The sequence below is a fragment of the Falco cherrug genome, chromosome 2, assembly GCF_023634085.1.
Source record: "Falco cherrug isolate bFalChe1 chromosome 2, bFalChe1.pri, whole genome shotgun sequence".
Taxonomy (NCBI): domain Eukaryota; kingdom Metazoa; phylum Chordata; class Aves; order Falconiformes; family Falconidae; genus Falco; species Falco cherrug.
In genome coordinates, this window is record NC_073698.1 from 42592865 (window position 1) to 42616204 (window position 23340).

The 23340-nt window shown below is 37.0% G+C and overlaps 1 protein-coding gene across 4 annotated transcripts in view; it reads right to left on the bottom strand.

Moving 5' to 3' along the window:
• The window catches only part of KLHL1 (kelch like family member 1), a 240447-nt gene that overhangs the window by 49223 nt on the left and 167884 nt on the right, over nucleotides 1–23340 (bottom strand). For all 4 annotated transcript variants that reach the window (XR_008731043.1, XM_055702900.1, XM_055702899.1 and 1 more), the window contains one exon: nucleotides 1818–2042. Coding sequence is in view for 3 of the 4 variants with exons in the window: in XM_055702900.1 (XP_055558875.1) it covers nucleotides 1818–2042 (225 nt within the window). In the remaining variant the exon portion in view is untranslated. The remainder of the gene's footprint in view (nucleotides 1–1817; nucleotides 2043–23340) is intronic.

Consider the following 23340-nt stretch of genomic DNA (forward strand, 5'->3'; position numbering starts at 1 on the left):
ACACTCAGGCAAATCCAAATAAAGAAAAAGACAACATCTCTATTGCTTCCCAAACAACTGCATTTAATCATTTTCATCATCACAAATAAAATCCCAGGCTACAATTCTTTCCTCATTTTACGCATTGTTTACAAAAAGCCCCAATTTCTGCAATATAAAAATTCAGAAGTGATTCCACACAAAACCAAAAAACCCTCAAGTGGTCAAATTCTTTGTGTGTTCCCTTTTTTCTCCTATAGAAAATAAACCGTTTTTTTCTCCAGTCATAACATCAACATTCCTGAACAGCTTTACTTAAAGTATAAAGGTATTTTTAAAATCCATTGACCAAAAACATCTGTAGAATTATCAGCCCAAAATAATACATATTTTTTGAAGTGATCACAAAGGGGTTTCAAACATGGTTCCATACCTCTTATCAGTGGGAAAAATTTTCTCTCTATCAAGCATTCCCTAATGGTTTTTTAATACTTTCCTGTGTTATAGCTGAAGCTGTTGCATTTTTCCCATCCTTGGGAACACCATTGAAAGTAATAACAGATTCTGTAAAATTCTGGAACACTGGTAAAAAAAGAAATTGCATGTCTTTCTACAGCACTATAATTAAACTTCGGAAACAATTCTAAATCACAGACCTATTTAGTCTTACGATGCCATTTGACATAGATTCCCATCACTACTTTTTATTGCAGGACATGTTTAATAGCAAAAATGCATTATGCCAGCCACTGTACAAATGCATATTAGAAGTGTCAAATAGCAGGGGGGAAATAGAAAAGCATCTTCACTTTGTGAGATATTGACACAGTAGTACATTAAAGGACTTGCTGCTGATTGTAACTGAAGGGAATGGGCTTGATAACCTAGCATGTCTTTTCTGTTTTTATTTCTCACGATGTTGTAATGATTCTATCACACCAAGCAATTTTAGCAGAATAGATAATGAACAGTTCATTTTTATACACCTTATAAAAATTATATCCTGGTAGGTATGTCCTATAGATTCCAAACTCCTTTCCTTAAGCAAAAAAATCTCATCCCTCTATAATTCAAAATAAAAAAGGATATTTTTGAAATGTCAAAAACTATTTATGTAACTGAATAAATTTGAGGTTTTTTCTACGTATATATATGATACACATAATAGAATTACTACCTTTTTGTTCAAGAAAACACTATCTCTGTCTTTTGCTTAATTTAAAAAATAATAAAAATACCCTACCAAATGTATATTTTTTTAGTAGAGAACAAGAATACAATGTGGCTTGATTAATGCTGACAGTAGTATGGATAATACTGTTAAAAAAACAATCCAAAACAAAAAAGAATTTATCTGAAAAAGGCTATGGGAAAATATGCTGTCAGTCATGACAAAACTATTGCCACAAGTACTTTTTAAAGTACATCAGCCCATCACTGACACAGTGTTTATAGCCTTCATTTTCTATCATACTGGATAAATGAAAACACATAATGCTTTGATTAAAAATAAATACCTTGATTGTTTGATAAATATTTTACTTTTCAAAATCAGTGCATACAAACCTGAATTTTATCAATAACTTACATAAGTTTCAGGATTTCTTTCCCAGTTCCTCTGCCTTTCATTTGTTGGTTTTTTTTGTCCTCCAGTATTATTTTGCTAAATTATGAAAATGTACTTTAACCTTTTATATATTCTTAGTGATCTAACAAGAACAGTGTAATCAGTTATTGCTACTGTTCAGAGTGCTATGATAGCTTAAAAGTACTGTTTTCCATTACAAATTACATATCCAAAAAATGTGGTATGTTTTTAAAACATTTTTTTTTCTTACCTAAGCCATGTCTATGTGTTGACATTGGTGGTAACACAGTCCATGCCTTGGTCTTTGGATTGTAACATTCAACAGTATTTAATGTCTTTAAACCATCCCGGCCTCCAATGACAAACAGCTTGTCATCGATGACAGCAACACCAAACTGAAGCCTCCTGCCATTCATCACTCCAGCCTGTATCCATATATTCGTTCTGAGATCATACTTTTCAATAGTTGTAGCACCTGGTGAGACATAATAATAGAATAATACATACAAAATATGTACAAACATGGCATTGGCTTACTTTTATTTTTTCCTAGAAGTGTCAAAATTTTAATATTATTTTTCTGATTAGTTCCAACATCTTTACTTTTTTTTTTTTTCTTTCTGTAGATAATGTAGTCTCTGCAGTGTGTGTATGTGTGTGTACACATATACATTACTTCTTTCCATCCCCACGGAAACTCAACACACACACACCCCCCCCCACCACCTAAATGGCCCCTATAAAATCAAAGTATTCCAAGTCTGAATAACAGTATGCTCTAACTTTACAATATCTTTTTACAGTTCAGTGGCACAACTAGCTAACATATATTGTTGCAGTGATTCCAATATTATATAAAGCATTAAAAAAGCCTGTGAAATATTTTCATCAAAGATTAGAAGGAGTATTTTAGTTTGAGTTCATATTTTCTTTCTTATTTTAGGTACTCGTATAGTTTTTTTCAGACATGTTTGTGCTGGAAGGACAGAATGTTGTACTTAAATCTCAGGCGAAATATTTAAAGAACATTTCCATATACCATCAAATTAATTTTCTTCTGAGCTTAGTAATTTGAATTACTTTCACAGATGAACTTAAAAGCTAAAAAGAACATTATGTATAAAATAACTTACCAGTTAATTATGAAAAAAGTCATTAAGAAGTCTCTGCTGTTAAAAATAAGTTGGATGTATTATACAAAGATGAGATATAAAATTAAGTGTTTATTAACAAAAACAGAGGGATAAAGGAAGTATAATTAATAACTAGATTCCAGAAAGTGAGAGTAATGCATACTATTAATTGTAACATGAATGTAGGAAAAGTAAACGTACAGCAAAAGCACAAATATTTAAATGACAGATGGATTTAAGCTGATCCTTAAGAGAAAGCATTGATAATTCATTTGAAATGTAACCCATGTTTTATTTTTGCATACACACAGTGCTTCATTTCCAGAATTTAAATATTCCTACAGAAAAGATCAACATAATTATTAAGCTTTACCAACTAACTATGTGGATTATAATAAAAGGTTAGAATTCCATGGGAAATAATTCCTTTAGGATTCATTCATTCTTTGTAACATAAAAGCAATGAACCAAGTGCAAACAAACATCATGAAAGTAATACTTCTGTTAATTGAACTAAAAAAGTTATAATTTAAATTCAATTTGTATCTAAGTGGAGCAGAGCAGCAATAATGTACAATTCAACTGGATGTGTTAAACCCCCTGCTATTTTCATGAAGGCATAAGATAGATGAAGCAATTTTTGTGTTCTTTTGAGAGAGATATATTTATTTATTTTCTTGCCCCTAATTTAAAATTGAGAATTGTGTAAACGTATTAATCTTCAGGTTAGAAAGAAAAAAAATACAGATTATTTGATACTGTTGTTTGGTGGTGCTGCAGGGAGTATAATAATGATGCGTATTAATGAAGTTATAACTCTTGATTTTTTTACATCTGAAATCTATTAATGTTAAAATCTAGAACTGTAGCATGTGAGTTATATAATGCCGTCTACTTCAATGTTAAAAAGTACAGTTTACAAGCTTTGTCATTCCAATTTCAGAAAATCTTACTAACATAACAAATACAGTCTTTGAATTATACTCAACTATATATTTTCTAATATTGGTTAAGTCTAAGTTTGCCACAATGTTTTATTAATTTACATATTGAGCATCTAATCCAGCAGTTCCTGGAGTGCCTGAATTCTGTTTATCTGGTAAGGTGCCTTGCTAATCTATACTAATAATACCAGTAATACTAGTAATATTACTAATGATAGTAATAACAACAGCAACAATATGAATAATATTAATAATAATAATGTTTTTTTAAAAAAGTAGAAAAGGTACCAGTCCTATGAAATGGTCTTTAGTATTGAGAACATGAATATAATACATTCCAAACTGCAATGCAGGCAGAAACAGACCTCTTAAGTTACCATGGTTCTTGATGAAGAAGAGATCATGGAATAAACCAAACATTATAGGTATCTTGCCAATGTGCATAAAAGCATATTTTTAGTCTTTTTTGGCTGAATTCTATTTAATTCACACCAGTCAGTTCAGTTCCCAACCGTGGAATGCCCACAGACTTTCCATGGAGCTAAGATCACATGAACAAGAACATGGAAGTGACATCTTTTTAACTTTGATAACAGTCTTCCTACAGGAAGAGCTTTAGACTTAGATTTTTTATCAGAAATCACTAGTCACTATAGGGTTTTTTTAGTACATGCCATCACTGCACTCAGGCCAGCTGCATCACATCATACCAGTCTTGTATTCTCTAGACTTTTTTCAAAAAACACTGAGCCAAGGAAAGAATGTCATTCCTTGACTTTAGTGACTCTCAGCATGGACGATAAGCCTGCAACTTTTAAAGTGAGTAAAACTTAATAGACCATCTCAACCACCAGCTAAAGCTGTACACAACAAAGCCTAAACAGAAAACAGCTGTGTAGGAAACACCTATAGTATCTCCCCTGTTCCTACAGTAAATAGTGAAGCAGCTGTGACCTCTGTTTACAGCCCCAACCACAAAATGAAGTAACGTCACCTGTTCTGTTAACACATCAGTCCTGTCATGGAGAAGTCTTAGTATACAGCTGGATATAAGCTTGTCTAAACAAACAAACAAAAAAACAAATAATTTTTTAAAAATGGTGCCATGTCCTCACCATGAAGACAGTCAAGCAAACTGAGCATTTTCAAGAGGAAAATGGATATTGTCTGATCTCATAGCTTTGAGAAGAAGGTTGGACTTGAGATCTCCTGAGGTCACTTCCAACCGAATTATCCTATGAGTCTGTGATTGCACGATTTGGGATGGAGGCTGTGGCCATCAGTTTCTTTTCCTAGGCATGAATTACTTCTAACAAGGTAAAACCTCATATATGATACAATTTTATTTAAGATTGTGAAATTAAATACTGTGTGAATAAAGGACCATTGCAATCCTCTTCACCTTCCAGTATGTCATATATTTCTTTGAATTTCTTGTTATTTATTTGCTATTTACATAAAAAACTATCAATGAAAAAAATACATAGTCATGAAATAAAAGCTTAACATTTCCTTACAGACTGTCACTCTCAACATAACTACTTAAACAGAAGTCTTCTGTTTAACTTAAAGAGAGGAAAATTTACCCCACACATCAGACATTAATACTGTTTTAAATGTGCTTTTTCAAATTGGATGGGTTATAAGAACACACACAAAACAGTTAAGCATTAAGCCATTCATAATTAAAGTCATGGAATTACATTTGGTTTAACGACATATAGATCACTGTTTCTGGTTAGGTACTTGTCATGGGAAACAAAACACCAAAGAACTGTAATTAAAAAAAAAAAAAAAAAAAACACCAAAAACAACAACAAAAAACCACCCTGTCTTGCCCTAGTGCTGTTCTGTTCTAAACTGTTTTGATTGCAATGGCTCTGCAAGATTAATATTTAAACTGGAAAAAAAAAATAATAAAAAGCTGGCAGAACCACTGAAAGTTATCAGCATAGCTTTTAGGATATCTTTAACTGGAGATTATTGAGAACAAACGCATTTCAACCATACTAAACTGAATCCTACAAAACAGGGGATCCAAACACATGACACGAGATTTCTCATCTAGCTCTAGAGCCCATGATTCCGTAAATTTACCCTAGATGGAGTCAATAAGAATTATACTAAGGTGGTTTGCATTTTAAGCCTACTTTTTTTTTTTTTTTAGTAATGTTTAGACTATTCTTTGTACCCATACAAATGGAGTTGTACTGGGAGAATTTAGATTGAAAAAAGAGAACAATCATCCACCTTTCCTAGGAATAAAACTGGGTTATTTTTTTTGACAAAGTAATAGATTCTTTAGTTCAACTGATTTGATTTTGAATGTAAAAGGATTTTCTGGACCTAGGAGAGGAGAAGAGGCAAAACCTTGATTATGTCAAACAGAATTTCACTAGATAAACCGGTTTAGCTACTTAAAATAGTGTTGGCTCCTCTGGATCTATAAACTTAGTAACACATTGAAATATTGATTTTTCATCCATCATGTATTTTATGATTTACGTATACTTCAGAAAGAAAGTATTACATTGTCAAATGCTGACATCACAGAAATGCTATGAATTAATTAACTTGCTCTGAAAATGAATAAAAGCAGAAGCTCTAAACTATCTTGGGGTGCATCACAGTATAACCAACAGGTCAAAGCAGGTGATTAACCTGCTTTATTCAGTGTTGGTGCAGCCTCACCTTCACTATTGTGTGCAGTTCTGGGACCCACAATTTAAGAAGGATGTTAAGGTACTCAAATGCATCCAGAGGAGAGCAACAAAACTGGTAAAAGGGCTGGAAGGACTGTCCTATAAGGAATGGTTAAGGACCTGGTGTTTGTCTGGTTTGGGGAAAAGAAGGGTGGAGACCAACCTCATTGCTCTCTACAGCTTCCTGAGGAGGGGAAGTAAAGAAGGAGGTGCTGAGCTCTTCTCCCTGCTATCCAGTGATAGGACATGCGGGAATGGCTCGAAGCTGCACCAGGGGAGGTTTAGACTGGACATTAGAAAGCATTTCCATCCCTGGAAGTGTTTAAGGCCAGGCTGGGTGTGGCTTTGAACAAACTGGTCTAGTGGAAGGTTGAAGCTAGATGATCTTTAAGGTCCCTTCCAACTCAAACTATTCCACGATTCTATGACTGAACACTGCCAAGTCCACCACTAAACCATGTCCCTAAGTGCCACATCTATACATCTTTTAAATATCTGCAGGAATGGGAACTCAACCACTTCCCTGGGCAGACTATTCCAATGCTTGACCACTCTTTCACTGAAGAAATTTTTCCCAACATCCAATGTAAACTTTGCCTCATGCAACTTAAGGGCACTTCCTCTTGTCCTATCACTTGTTACTTGAGAGAAGAGACCGAGACCCACCATGCTTCAGCCTCCTGTCAGGTATTTGTAGAGGGCAATAAAGTCTCCTCTGTGCCTCTTTTTCTCAAGTCTAAACAAGTTACCTCAACTGCTCCTCCTAAGACTTGTGCTCCAGACCCTTCCCCAGCTTCGTTGCTATTCTTGGGACACACTCCAGCACCTCTACGTCCCTCCTGCAGTGAGGGGCCCAAAACTGAATGCAGTATTTGAGGTGTGGCCTCACCAGTGCCCTGTACAGAGGGATGATCGCTGCCCTAGTCCTGCTGGCCACACTGTTTCTGATACAAGCCAGGATGCTGTTGGCCTTGTTGGCCACCTGGGCACACTGCTGGCTCATGTTCAGTCAGCTGTCAACCAGCACCCCCAGGTCCTTTTCTGTCAGGCAGCTTTCCAGCCACTCTTCCGCAAGCCTATAGTATTGTATAGGTTTGTTGTGACCCAAGTGCAAGACCCAGCACTTCTCCTTGTTGACTCTCATAGAAGTGGCCTTGGCCCATCAGTCCAGCCTATCCAAACCCCTCTGCAGAGCCTTCCTACTCTCAAGCAGATCAACACTCTCACCCAACTTGGTATCATTTGCAACCTTACTGAAGGTGCACTCAATCCCCTTGTCCAGATCATCAACAAAGATATTAAAGAGAAACAGGCCAAATACCAAGCCCTGGGGAACACCACTTGTGGTGACCAGCCACCAACTGGATTTAACTCCATTCGCCAGCACTCTTTGGACTTGGACATCCAGCCACTTTTTACCCAGTGTACAGTATACCCATTCAAGCTGTGAGCAGCCAGTTTCTCCAGGAGAATGCTGTGGGAATCAGTGTCAAAGGCTTTACTAAAGTCCAGGTAGACAGCATCCACAGCCTTTCCCTCATCCACTGAGTCACCTTGTCACAGAAGGAGATCAGGTTAGTCAAGCAGGACCTGCTTTTCATAAAGCCATGCTGGCTGGGCATGATCTCCTAGTTGTCCTGTATATGCAATGTGATGGCACTCAAGCTGATCTGCTCATGGAGATGAGCCTTCCCTGGTACCAAGGTCAGAGTGACAGGCCTGTAGTTCCCTGGATACTCCTTCTGGCCCTTCTTGTAGATGGGCATCACATTTACTAAGTTCCAGACAACTGGGACCTCCTCAGTTAGCCAAGACTGCTGATGAATGAATAAGACTGGCTTGGTGAGCTCCTCCACCAGCTCCCTCAGTACTCTTGGGTGATTCCCATCCAGCCCCATAGATTTGTGTATGTCTAAGTGGTGTAGCAGGTCACTGACCATTTTTCCTTGGATTATGGGGGCTTCATTCATTCTGCTCCCCATCTCTGTCTTCCAGCTCAGGGGCCTGGTTACCTGGAGAACAACCTTTCTAACTATTATAGACTGAGGCAAAGAAGTCATTAAGGATCTCAGCCTCTTCCTTATCCTTTGTCACTATGTTTCTCCCCACATTCAATAAAGGATGGAGATTCTCCTTAGCTACCCTTTTGTTACTAATATATTAATAGAAATACTTGTTATTGTCTTCCATGGCATTAGGCAGATTAAGTTCTAGTTGGGCTCTGGCCCTTCTAATTTTCTCCCTGCAACATCCTTATAGTTCTGAGTTACTTTTCCCTTCTAAAGGTCATAAACCCTCCTTTTTTTTTCCTGCCATAGCTCTGTGTTCAGCCAGGCCAGTCTTCTTCCCTGCCAGCTCATCTTTTGGCACATGGGGGACAGCCTGATCCTGCACCTTTAAGATTTCCTTCTTGAAGAATGTCCAGCCTTCCTGGGCTCCTTTGGCCTTCAGGACTTTCATTCCATATCCTCTCTTGTGGCTGTTCCTAGACTTTACAATATGGAGGACTAAGCTCCCTATAATGGAGAAACCTCTCCAAAGTTTATTTTACTTTGTGGAAAGTTATTATCTTTTAGAAACAAGGCTTGCAGAAAAGGATGAAGCTGATCAGGTGTCAAAAAATACATGCAATAGGAATTTGACAAGTAAGCGGTGCTTGACCAGCAAAACCCCAGAGAAACTGCAGTGGGAGTGAAAGGGTATGTCAGCAAACATTTTTTGATTTCACAATACCCAGCACTCTGGCAGTCTTTTGGATACTGAACTCAATTTTGTATCTTCTTCTGCATGCCAGTCTCAGCAGTTTGGACCCACACCACATGGTCCCCTGGAAGGTAGCAAATAAGAGGCATGATTTGTGTAGAGATGGCTGGAGTTTTATGCAGAGGTTGTTGTCCTTTTTTCAAAATATACATATAAAAATATTCACTGCATTTTGGTTCCTGACACAGGCGTGCCTGACTGCAGAGGATAACTTAAGATGCAAAAAGGCTCCAGGAGCTCACTGCCAGATTCACTCTCTAAGCAGGTTATACATTAGGCTGGTTCAGTGAGAAAAGCTGTGGGGCTTGCTGTAGTGCACTGTGACAGTCAGAGCTCTTCCAGAGGCTTGTACTTCAGGGACCTCTTGAAAATCCTTTTACAGAGGTTTTTGCCTCATTGCCGTAGAAGACCACACTTCTCTTTAGAATAGGTTATTCTCATTGTCATCTTGTTCTCGTATTAGCTGGCCTTTTTGTTAACAAAGATGTTAGGCAACTGCCAGGCAGCAGCATTCATTTTCTGCATAAACCTGAACTCTGTCCTGAAAATCTTCTTCCTGATGCTGATTAACCAGACTGTTTCTTTGGTCATATCCATATTGATAAATCTCTCAGCTCTCTTGATTTCCGGTCCCCTACTTGGACAGTAACTGGATAAGCACCAGGATTCTTCCTTATCTGCAATCATTTCTACAAACCTTTCTTTCTAAAGGGAATAAATCTAGGTTACAGACTGGAATAAATCCATTAGATTGTCCAGCTAAACCTCTAATACCAGCTCGATTGGACTGTGGCCACAGCACCCAACAGCTGCTGTAAAGACAGCCCTCTTGTGCCCAGCAAGCCCCTGCAGCAGTCCTGCCATACTGTCAGAAAAAGATTTCAAAGAAATGAGAACTGCTTTGTTAATTGCAGCACGCACTCCACTGTGGTAGGACACTGGACATTTGTCATGGTAGAGCCTGAGAGTAAACCAGCAATGGTGAGGTGAAATGCAATATCAAAATAGAGGTATACAATTTCAGTCCATCACTGATAGCGTCACAACATTTTCTTATCAGGTGTAGACGTGCAGGCAGGTGAGAACCTGAACTGAATGCAAGCATGAGTTCAAGTTAATATTCTACATATATACATATGTTTATATATAATGCATACATTTTATACTGAGATACATGCATATATTTTTAAATATACATGTCAATTTTGAATCTGTAAATAAAATGGGGAAAGGAGAATAGAGTATTTGTCTATCTTTAAGTCTCTATTTTTGAGAAGAAATTAAAATACTATAATAACAGGAGTATAAGAGTTCCTTAAAAAGTATGTAATAAGAGCAATTCCTGATCGCAATTTTTTCTTTCAATATTGACAGAGGGTGTTGGTTTCTAGCCCCTGAGACAGTGGAATGACTAGAGCTATCAAAACAAGATGAATAGACAGAGAAGGAACAACTCAACAATCCAACTGACTCTCAAAACACAGCAGAAAACTGCAAAAGCTCACTGCACAAAGCTCTAGGAAAGTATGCTAGTCGTAAATACATCCTTAAAACATAAAATAAAATGCCAAGTTATAGCCTTTGTCATCATGCATGAAAGTGTGTAACTTGTTTCCTTAAAAAAATTGGGATAATAAGAAACTAATGGATGTTTATAAAAGACCGTTTTTTCACTTAAAAGAGTAGTGGGGCAGTAACCACAGATTGCAAGCATACTTATGTGAGTAAAAACGATGTAAAAACTTCAGACAAATATGAAATATGGCAGGTATTGCATCATTTTACTGTGAGAGATATTTTTCCAAATATATTCTCAACAAGAGACACCCGTTGACTTTAGGCAGTCAGTGGTATTATAAGTATCTTGGGGATTAAGCAGGTCAGAGTGATTCTGATGGACACCTGTCTTTACAGCAAGTAATCAGTAAGTCATTAAGAGTAAATTATGAGTCACATTAAACTTAACCTTTGTATGTACTTCAATTTTTTATTGACGTTCCATCTCTCTACTTCTCAGCAGAAGTTGATGTAATTTTAGTCCATAACACATCTTTAAATATGTTGCTTTCTTTTTTTTGTTTTAGCAGAAATCTTGCCTTTTTCATGCTTTTCATGAAAACATTCATTTCTGTTGTCATATCAACTTCCATACTTGTTCTCTACAAACTGTTAAAACATTTACATGACTGTAAAAAGAAGAAATATGCAAGTCCCTTATTAAACTAGTATGATATCAGAAGAAAAACCAGGAAACCGGAAACGTGATTGAAACAGAGAGACCGTATATGCTCCAACTTGTCTACAGGTTGTAAAGGGTGTATAACTGTCTAGCAAACTTTATAACAGTTTTTTTTTTCTCTGTAGGCTTTTCACAGTAACATAGATACTGACATATATATATATATATACACATATAAAACCTTATAGGAGTCTTCTCATGGTACAGCTAAATAACAGGCACGTGTAACAGTGATCTTTCTGTCGGAGACCCCGTGGTGTTAGATTAAACCTCCGTTTCACAGGTTCAAGAAGTAACGATTTTATCAGATGCCACAGAAAACTGTCAGAAGTATAGGGAAAAAATGAACAGAAAGGAGAAGAAACATAAATAAATAAATTCAACACTACATGTAAAGAAAAGAGTGATGCTAAACTGTGTTGAAGCTGTAGGAAACTGAAATCATCAATGAAAAGCTTATTGTTGAATTTACTGTTAACGTTGATGTGACTTTATTGTGTTAATAACAATGTGGTGGTGCACTTAAAACTGCAAATAGTTGTAAATTTATTACTTTTGATTTAAATAAATGAAAACAAATAAATGCAGTATTTAAACAGGCTCTATATTTCAGGGCCAGAAAAATATACATTATTAATCATGTTTAATGTGGTAGTATGTATAGAAGCACTCACAAATATGTCCTGTTGTGCTAGGCACTGCAAAAATCAATTGAAAAATCAACTCTCTCTATATATATTACAGACTGAAAACCAGACACAGGCAGAAGTAGTAAGGCATACAAAAATAAATAATATGATAGCTGGAAATATTGGTTAATTCTATGGCCATATGTTTATTTGCTAGATTTAACTAGGTAGAGGTAAATAAATGGGGGGGGGGGAGGGGGAAATGAAAGGAAAAGGATAAAAGCAGATAGTAACATGAAGGTGAGATGATGTGATGTTTCCACAAACAGACAAATATTTTTGCAGTGCAGGAATGCAGGCACATACAGATAGGTAGAAGGTTAATTTAAACAGTACAAATAGAGTAGTGATACTCCACTACAGCCACAGTGCTATAATATTCTCATAACAGACACAGTTTCTTCCTTTGTTCAATTTCCTGGTTGTTTTCGATAGCTAGGATGCATTCAGTTCATCCTATCAAGAGCGGGGAAGGATACACCTTCAAACATGAAAATGTAGGTATCTGCAGTTTGGTTTGTTTGTGTTGCCAATAGATTCTGCGCAGCTGCAGAGGTCTAGCAAATGTCGGTCTTACGAGACCAACTGTACTATCTCCATCCATATTGACTATAGTGAGCATTAAGTGTATAGTTTAGCTGTACAGAACTATAGTGTAAACACTAAAATTTAGGTGAACCACATTCTAGTTCTAGTGTCTGTTGTTAGTACCTTCCTACATTAGAATGAAAGGGGAAAGACCACACAGGTTTTGATGATGCAGGCTATGGCAGTTAAAGACAAGGAAATAGACCCTTGGCAATTATTTCTATTGCATTTGTTTGTTTTTTTATGAGAATTTAGATAAAACACCACTGACATTTTAAAATAACTTCAATTAATAGATAATTTCAAAACAAAAGTTTTAGGAGGCAACAACTATTTTCAGGCTTCATTTTTCAAGCATAACCTGGTTCACATACATAACATACTTCATTAACTGTAGTCCAAATGTTTTTGTTTTTCTAGAGTTCTGGTGTGAAGAATTAAATGTTCACAAATTCTAATTATTAGATAACATTTTTATGTAGTACCACCGCTGCATGTTTCCTAAAGTAACCAAGTTAACATTTTTTTCAGCATTTGTAACTCATTATAGTTTTATTACTACTTCTTGCAGATTTTTTCTTGTTTGAAACAGATACAGTGACAATAAAATGCTTTTTAGTCAAGCCCCTTAACTGCCTGCTATTGTACCCTGTTCCCTTTCCTGTGCTACTATAGTTGAGAACTTTGAAGATGTATCTTCAAAACACATAATTTTTAAGGAGGGATACTTACTCAGTTCAGAGAACTGAAATGTTCCAGGATACTTACTCAATTTAGGGAACTGAAATGTTCCAAACTACTTTGTATAGATGGATTGTAGCATTCTCTCAACATTCATTCACCAAGCTATCCAGGAGCCGAGGGGCTGTTCATTCCCAGTACTTCACTGAGCATTTGGAAGGTGCTTTATAAAGGACTCGAAGATAAAATTTCTGTCCTGAAAAGCTGTTACTCTTGAAAGAGTAACCCTGCCCTCTGAGTGGTGACTAAAATAACTCCTTAATTGTAAACCAAGTATAGAATTTGCAAAGTGTGACTCATAACATTTTAAAATAAAATTAAAACTTTGTTAATATTTCATAGTTCTTTTACTTTCAACTCATTGATGGTTCTACTCCTGCTGTTAAGTAATTATAACCTTGAATTTAATATTGGTTCAAATATTACTTAATATGATTCTCCAATAAAATTATCACGGCTTGCATATAGAGATTTTTCATAAGTTACTGACCCACAGCTGTATGGTAGTTTTTAAATTATGCAAATCCCTGTGATTTGGACAATTACTGGCCCCAAACTGACATATCCATACAGTATACATGGCTACATCACCACTTTTCCCATCTGTTTTTTTACATGCTCTGCCCTATGTATTTTGCCGTTTCATAGAAGGCTCCTTTTACAGCATCCTTTGCAATTTCCCCAAACTCCTGGGAGTGAGGGGGGGGGGGGGGGGGGATGGGGGAGGGACTTTGCAGATAATTATTTCTTCTCTGAAGGCCACTATCTACACCCTTTAAAATAACAGCACCACTTCACACTACTCATACATTACTTGTAATATTTTAGAATAATTTGGAGGGAAAAATAGAAGTCAGAAGAGAGAAACATGCAAAGAAATAGAGCCAAGGATGTAACTGAGGGACAAAAGATGTGGGATAACACATAGGAGATTAAGAGACAGAGGGTTGAGAGGAAAGATTGTAGGTAGTCCATGAAGAAAACATTACATTTTAAAGTGATGTCTAAGATTGACAAAATTTAAAGAGATAATAAGGAATTTTGTGCTGACATAAAACCAGGATGTTGCAGGGAATAGAGTAAGACAATCAACTGTGTTCTTAGCCTTATCCTAACTTGTCTTTCTCTTGTCTGCTCCTGAATCGGAAAGTTTGAATCCCATCATGTCTGTGAAGAGTTGACCTTACAGGACCTACTCTAGAAACTTCACTTTTATATCTTTTATTTGTTTCTTTATTATACAAAGGAATTTAAGATCTTCTGGAGCAGGAGTTTGAGGAGAATGTTTATCCTAAAGTTCCTATATGAATGCTTTTTACAATCTTTTCTGCAGAAGAGCTGTGTGTTTTCTTGTTTTCTTTTCAGTTTTAGCAGTCAGGAAAAGAAGGTGAGGAATAGGAATCATGAGCAAAATCCAGAAGTTGCATAGTGCATATGACTTAGGACACCTCTGACTTCTGCATTTCCCTTTTGATTAGCTGTAGACAACATCTTGATAGATGCACTTAAGTTCACAGTTCCCATCCACTGAGCTTACTCTCCTGTGTCTTGTAAATCAAAGCAAAGCACTTCACATAGGAATCCATTCTAGGAAGTAGCCACTTAATGATAAATTATATCCACACTTAATATTTTGGTACCTAAATCCAATACGGGGATTTTTTTTTTCTCCTCTCTGTGCTTGAGTTTCCCTATAAATAAAAAGAGATAACAATGTTTTCATACCAAAAAAGGCAAAGATGTTAAAGACTGAGTATCTTGGGAGCATTGTGATAGGTAATGTATTACTACCTTTTACAACATAAAGTATTTGTTTAAAGTTGTGTACTTGACCTGTACATAAGTCCTGGACTTTGGGCTGGTAAAACTACTGCATTGTCCTTGTGTCTACATCCAGCCAGTTTTCAGTTGGGAGCAAAGAGTAACTAGATGAACAGAATGCATCTATACTGCCAAACAGCATGGCCTCCAGCTCACTCCCTGGTCCTGAAAGCTTATATTTCATTCATCTGTTCTTTACTATGTTCTGGTGGGAGCAGTGACACAAAAAAAGGAAGGAAAACCTGGGTGCAACATTCACTTCTCATTGGTAGACCGGATAAGAATGCAGCATGTTTGATTCGTTCCATCCTGCACTAACTTTGAAAAGCATCTTAGCAGGCTTTCTAAGCTCAAGAACTACACAATATTAAGCATCCAAACCCTGATATAAACCCACCATTCTAGTTGTCTGTGACACAGGCCTCACATTATTTCATTAACTCTGAACAAGTGCATGCATAAACAATAATTACATTGCAGGACCACGAGTCACTCTTTGCCACCTGATCTGGAGGGACTATAGAGTATCCCCTGGACATATGCATCTAGTAGAAAGAGGGAAGGGTCTCTCTCCCCATTCACGTTCACTGCTTCTAAGGTGAGATGAGTCAAACAACATATTTTAAACCTTGCTTCAATTAGGAGTTGGCTCTAGTAATGGCAGTCAGCAAAGCCAACTCCTAACTGAAGCACTCTGCAAACTGCAGACTCAAAAAAATTAGCAATGTTGGTTAGTACTGCCTACCCCAGTCTACACAGGCTGTGACAGGATGTCTTACCAATGTTAGACATCTGTAGACAACTACTTCTTTCTGATCCCCATGGAAAAGCCAAAGTAATTCTGATTAAATGTTTCAGAAAACTGGAAAATCCAATTTCCTAAGAATAGCAGTATGGAAAGAAGCATCTGGGAAGACATTGTGGTATATTTTCTTCCAAAAATGTGAAGATATGAATAAACTAAACAAAGCAAAAAATCAATATTTATTTTTGGCTGCAGCACATGTGCTGATTATGCAGAGAGAGACGTATTTTCCTATAAAACAAAACAGATGTATAACACAGTGGTTTAATTTATAAATGTAATTAAGAAATTAAAATACTGCTACATATATAAAATTACATGAAATTACATTAAAAATGTATTCTATTATAGTTGATTTCACTTGTGTATCACTCCAGTGGTTTTTTAGTCATCTAATGGTAAAAAGGAAAAACATGACATTAGACTGCTTTTAAGATATTGGATATGAAAGATTAAAGAAAAGCAAGTACATGGAATATTGAGGCTTTTATAATAAACATACTACACACTCAATCAATTAATATACACATACACATGCACAAACACCTGTTTCTCAGAGGTATAGATCTCTAAAAAATCCTGAGGTATTTCAGTGAGTAATACTGAAGTACTGGAAAGTATGAAAAAAAAACAGAGAGGTGAAACAGAATCCATTTAATAGCTATTTGCATAATAAACAACAGTGTGTGGCAAATGTAAAACCTATACCATGACTGTGGCAGCACAAACCACTTCTGATAAGTTAAGTATTTTTCTTGATGTCCCGGATATATTTCAATCTTTTTTTTTTTTTTTTTTAAGTTATATTCTACTTAAGGTCCAACTGAGTATTGGATGAGATTAGCTCTGTGTATTGTGCACACTTTCAAGGGCATTATAAGCCCTGATTAATAAAGGTTTATGAAGTAATGACAGATCTACAGAGAAAAAATGTTTTAAATGAAAGTACTGTAAATGATCAGGGTAGTTTTTCATGATGGTCCAACTGCTGCTGACAGCTCCTCTGTGTACACAGCATGGGTGTATGTGATTCTACCATTTAATGTTTCTGATGAAATAATACAAGTACTAGATCTCATTATTTTACCTTCATCTAAAAGTCAGTACAGCATTGCACAATACAAATCTCTATTTTTTTTGTTTTCATTATCATTTGTAAGCTTGTGAAATTGTGAATTTTTTTGGTGAAACCTTTTCAAGTGAAACCTTTTTAAGTGATCTTTTAATTATCTTCCTATTACACTTCCTCTTTTTCTGAAGCCAGGCATATTACATTTCCTTGATAATGACTGTAAATCAAGAATTTTTTATAAAGCCAATTGTCATTCTCATATTTTTTACATAATTGATGATTGAAGACAAATAGCAAGGTCATTGCATGAAAAATAAGAAATTTATTGCAATATTGTTTGTAACACAATGTTTTAAGTCAAATGAAGAAATATTTAGAGCCTGTCTTTCAAAGATGTTATCAAGTATTTTTGAACAACCTGATGTAGGCTGCATGAAATCAGATAAACTTCAAGAAGACTGTCTGAGACTATGAGAGCAATGTATTCACTTCAGCTATGTATAACTGCAGAAATTTTGGTATACACAAAGTGAAAATTACTTCAGAAGCAGGTACAAATACCTAACATCTCCCCTTGCCCCAGACCCCACCTTCGATTCAAGGCAGACATTTCCACCATAAAGGTACGTTTTTTCCTCATAGCTAGAATGATTCAGTATTTAAACCCATGAAGTACGGCAGGAGTTCTAAATTTATAATCACAAAATTTCTATTTCTTTTTTCCCTGTGAGACTTTCTGCTGATTTTTCTATTACTAAAGCTGTTGCTGACGTGTACTCTGACGATTTTGTTCAAGATTTAAAGATGCTGCTGTGAGTAGGTGCAAAATTATGACCTTGATCTAGTGATCTCCAACATTACATTTTGAACTGAAAAGGCAGTTACTCAAGTGGAACAAATGTAAATAGGTTACAGACACAGATATCGAGGAGAATCTCTTGGTAAAGAAAGAAGTATACAGAAAACAGGGCAGCAGTTCACCACTCTAGTTAGACTGTAAGAAGTTCCTTTAAGCACTCCAAAAGTCTGTATCTTGTACACAAAAATATCTTACATTTTTGAGTAAAAAAAATATTTAAAATTAAAATGTTATAAGGATTTGCCATAAAGTAACATGAATAAATGTCAGAACACTTTCGGGAATGTTCAGTTATTCAATATGATCAGAATTTTCTAAAACTAATACCAGCTTTTTCCACTAACGTTTATATTTTAAAGAGATCAAAAATGACAACTTTTTGACAGTCATTTTAGGTAAAGCCTTTAGTGTTGGGTGTTTTGTTTTGTAATACAGTATTATGTTTTACAATATAAAACATTCATGGTTTATTTTATGTTTTTATCTGGTCTAAAACTTACAAAAGCCCCTTGTATTAATGACTTATATCATGCAGTATACTAGTCTACCTTTGCTCATCAGCAAAACACATGCCTCTTTTAAAAGCAGTCCTGCTCCCACTGGAACTTATGCAAATAAGGTGTTAAAAGTAAAAATAAAAGTTCTACATGTGGACAGCAGCAAATGCTGGGACAGCTGCATGTCCTGTAGGAGGGGGATGCAGCCAGTGGAGCACCCACTGCTGGGGGTGGTGGTGGTGACCTGCACCAGCTGTGAGAAAGGGAGTGCATGTATCTGTTTTTGTGCATGTGTATGTGTATACATGTGTGTACGTGTGTGTCCATGACTAGAACCTTCAGGGATTTGCTCAAGAAGGTGTTCAGACATTTGAAGAAATTAATTCGTATTTTGTAAGTGTTTCGTATTGCAGTTTATCTACTGCATGACTGATATTGATCCTTAACACATAGTTCATCTAATTGCATGTTAATTATGTATCATAAGAAATAAATAAGATCTTTTGATCATGATTTCATTTAAATGATGTGAATTGAGCAGTGTGGCACTGCAACATCACCAATTTCCCATTACCTCCAGCCTTCTTTTATTATTTATCATTATAGCTGTACAGATGCTCATCCACACTGCTTAGCTGTTGGCTCAGTTCCTGGGAGATTCTGTTTTACTGCAATTACTTCCCTCTAAGGTAAATGTGTTGTAAATAGTGCTATCCCTGACTCGCATGGATAGGAGCCAGCTAATACCCAGTACCCAATGGGCTCTATATGGTGCCTTCTGTAGTCCAAAGAGATAAATATGTTGTTCATTTGATTTTCCAGTTGAGAGTGTTGAAAATAAGATGAGAGCTGTACTGAAGCATACTTGGATGTTCTTATGCCTGAGACTACAGCCTTTTGGAGCATTTCCTAGAATTTGGCATGAAGATTTATGAGACGCAAAATAGAGCTGGGGGACTGCACAGGACAGGAGGTACCAACATTTTTGAAGTCTTATCCACACTGGCTGTTGGGGGTGGTTTCAGCAGAGAATTGCCTCCAGAACAACATCCAGGATTTGTGCTGGATGAAATGATTTGCCTTACTCCAAAGCCAATCCCAGTAGTAACAACCATTAATAAAACTTGGGTGACCAGAGAACACTGGTTAGTGTATGGGAAAAGCTACGGTTTCTCTAAATTTAGAGAAAATCAGAGGTTCTCTAAATTGCCCAAATGCCTGTATGTCTCTTCTCTAGATCATATACAAGGTTTCCTTTTTTTTTTTTTTTTTTTTTTTCTCTGTGTACTTTACTCAGACATAAAATTTCTGCACTGGTAATGTCAGAAAATATAGTAAGCAGCAAGGAAGTAATGAGGATGGACACAGAGGTGTTCTTGGGAGAATAATCCTTCAAATATACCTATGAAGGCAGCCACCCCTTGTGCTGTCTGCTTGACCCCATAGGTTGTACCAACAGGCGTTAATAAGAACCAGAGGAACAGATGGGCAAGGTGGGGAGTTTGTGGGGTGACGACATTTTTCTTCTGCATGATAACTGGCTCTTCCCTAATATTTGAAGCTGTGGAGGCTTCAGAACAGATCACTTCAGGTTCTTTTTTTTTTTTAAACCAGAACTTAATGAGCAATTTCAGAAGTTAACTACACTGAAAAATGCCAGAAACTAAATGATGCAAGATTAGTACTGAAAAACTACCAGATGGTGTTACAATCTGGATTTTTTTCTACTTAGAAATGCACAGGTAAATCACAGTACTGTAACTGTAAATTGGCCTGTGAGTCTAAATGTTCTGAAACACACTGAATTCACAGGAGTGAAAAGAAGCAAGTAATAACGTTAACACTTGTAAGAACTGGCTGAGAAGAGAATTTTAGTGTGATTTATGCATGTAATTATCTCATTAGTCATTAGCCAGTGTATTTCATATTCCTCTGGTGAAGTAATTAGCCAAGCTCCACCTTTACTCTGCAATTACACTATCATGTTACAGAATCACAGAACAGTTGAGGTTGGGAAGGACCTCTGGAGGTCATCTGGTTCAACACCCCTGCTCAGACAGGGACACCTACAGCCACTTGCCCAGGATCTTGTCTATACAATTTTTAATATCTTCAAAGACAGAGATTCCACAGCTTCTCTGGGCATGCTCACAGGCTCAGACACCCTGACAGTACAAGAGTGTTTCTTGATGTTCATAGGGAAATCCTTGTCTTTCAGTTTGTGCCCATTGCTTCTGGGCCTGTCACTGGGCATCTCTGAGAACTTTTTTCTGTCCTCTATGCACCTTCCCTTCAAGCATTTATAAATATTGATGAGATCCCCTCCAGAGCCTTCTCTTCTCTGGGCCAAACAGTCCCAGCTCCATTAACCTCGTAGAGTTATAAGTTAACATGGTAGAGATGCTTCAGTCCCTTCATCACCTTTGTGGCTCTTTATTGGAGTCTCTGGTAGCTCCCTCTCTATCTTATACTGGGGAGCCTGGAACTGCACACAGCACTCCAGGTGTGTCTTTACCGATGCTGAACAGAGGGGAAGGATCACCTCCCTCGACCTGCTGGCAATACTCTGTAGTGAGTATTGAGGCAAACCTTTCCCAGTGCCTTCAAGAAAAACAAAAATCAAATGAAGACAGGGAAGAATAATTCCCTCACATCTCCCCCTCTGTAGGCAGCAGAAATGCATCAGGTAAGGTCTGCCATGTAGCAGACAGTGGGGCGGAGAGCATGGCTGCTCTGTACGGCTTCCTCTGTTCCTAGGCCTGTTATGAGGGATCACATCTGCATGTATAATTTTGGCATATCCATATATCTGAATAATTGTTACGCAGATCTTTGGTGCAGGAGGAAAAAGGACCCTAGGTCCTTTCCACCAAGCTGCTTTCCGGCTGGGTGCCCCTCAGCATATACTGGGGTTGTTCCTCCAGATGAAGTGCAGGACTTTATACTTCCTGGTGTTGAACTTCATGAGGTTACTTAACGTTATCTAATTAATTATGATTTTGCTCCCCAGAATGTTGTGTTGCCAGCTAAATATAACATATACATATTTCTTCAGAATGGAAACAGTTCATTTCACTTTCAGTTTATTATTGTGTGAATGAAACTAAAAATCAAACTCTCTGCAGTTTATCAAACATTTATCCAATGATGAACTCTTGGAATATATTAGAATGACTGAAAATATGAATTTCTGCAATAGATAAACTAATGCTCCTAAAATCAGTTGTCTTGTTTTCTGTTTTATAAAGTAGTGGATTTAAATATTTTTTTTTCAAACAGCTAACTTTTGCCTGTTCCATTTAAGCAATCTAAAATGAAAATTAAGTTCTGATAAACATTGCCAAAACAGATACTGAAAAATTCAGTTATTCATTCTTCACTGTGTCTTATTTTGGTATTCTAATCTCGAGAAAACCCACCATGATAACCTCATTACTAGGCTAGGTTAATGACTCTGATGAGAGATACTTCTTTTTGCTGATAATGCTGTTTATATATTCCATTATTCTTTTTCTGTTGAATCTTCTAAAAAGAATGAAAAAAGGATAACAGAGATGGTCATTGGTACACAGTGTTGACCTAATAAAGCTAATGTAGTACTACTTGTTTATCAGTGCATTTTACAATTAAGGTAAATTATGCTATAATTTTTTCCCACTGCTACCTAAAGAATGACTGGGAACACACTGGATTTCTGTTTTTTATGTTTTTACATTTATGTTCAAAGTGTTTTAAAACATGTTTTTGTGTTAAAAAACCAATCAAACAAACAACCTAAATGTGTTAATATTTTGGAAAAAAATGGACTCCCAAAAGTATAAGAATATTAACATGTATTACATGTAACTGAGTAAACATCCCATTAAAATCATCTATCCCAGTAAATCACTCATGACATTTGAAAACACTGGAATTGTGTAGCTGAGACAGAACTGCTACTTAAATAGAGCAGGCAAGATTTCAGAGGACAGCTGCAGATATCTGAATAAAAGTGGTAGGCAGACAGCTGCTTGGAATGTCAGAGGCATTGAGGTATTTTAAGGCTATGACTAAATGATTCTTTAACTTAACAAATGTCCTTATGGAAAACATACAGGTGAAAACGAACTAGCACTAAAGGCAGAAGAAACTCATACAGAGGACTGGTGGGGACAGGTATATGATATCATCAATAAAAAGAGCAGGATTACAAAAGCGACATTCCATTTCTCACTTCTCAGTTCATCTTTTGTGAACACTTAGTTATTTCACAAGTAATAAAAGCATGTTTCTGTTGCTGCTTCATGCGGGCTGCTCCTGGAGTCAGACCAGAGCTCTGTATGTCCCTGGTCTGTGGTGTCAGCTACTGGAACCAGTGGGGTCTTCAACCTTCAGCTACTGCATCCTGAAAAACCAGCTACTGGGGGGGACCAGGACAAGTGAGGAGGACAGACAGGTTGTGTCGGTGTTTGAAGGATCTGCAAATGTGCATGTGTTTGTGAACCTGGAGAGTGTGGTGTGTGTGCTGCACCGGTGACCTTCTGCCTCTGCCAGCCCCAGAGGAGGAGGGGACGTGGCTGCCTGTGCCTGTGTCTGGTGTGAGACCTGAACGTGGGGGCTGCTGGGGGCAGCGCCTTGTCTGTGGCCGTCTGTGTGGATGGCTACGTCCATGTCCTGTGTGTATCTGCGTGTGTCTGTGCCTGTCTGCAACACATACTTAATTTTGCTACTGATTGAAACTGCTGATAAGAAAACAGCAGAAGCATCCCTCAGCCCAAGCAGAGACCCCGGGTCCCTGGGAACATCGTGCTGGTGCTAGAGCTCCAGCAACTGGGCAGGAGGGTCCTGAGCCAGGGCAGCTGGAGCCAGTGGCTGTTTGAACTTTCCCTAACAGTTTGTAAGCATGACACTATTTACTTGTATTCTAATACCTGAAAAGAA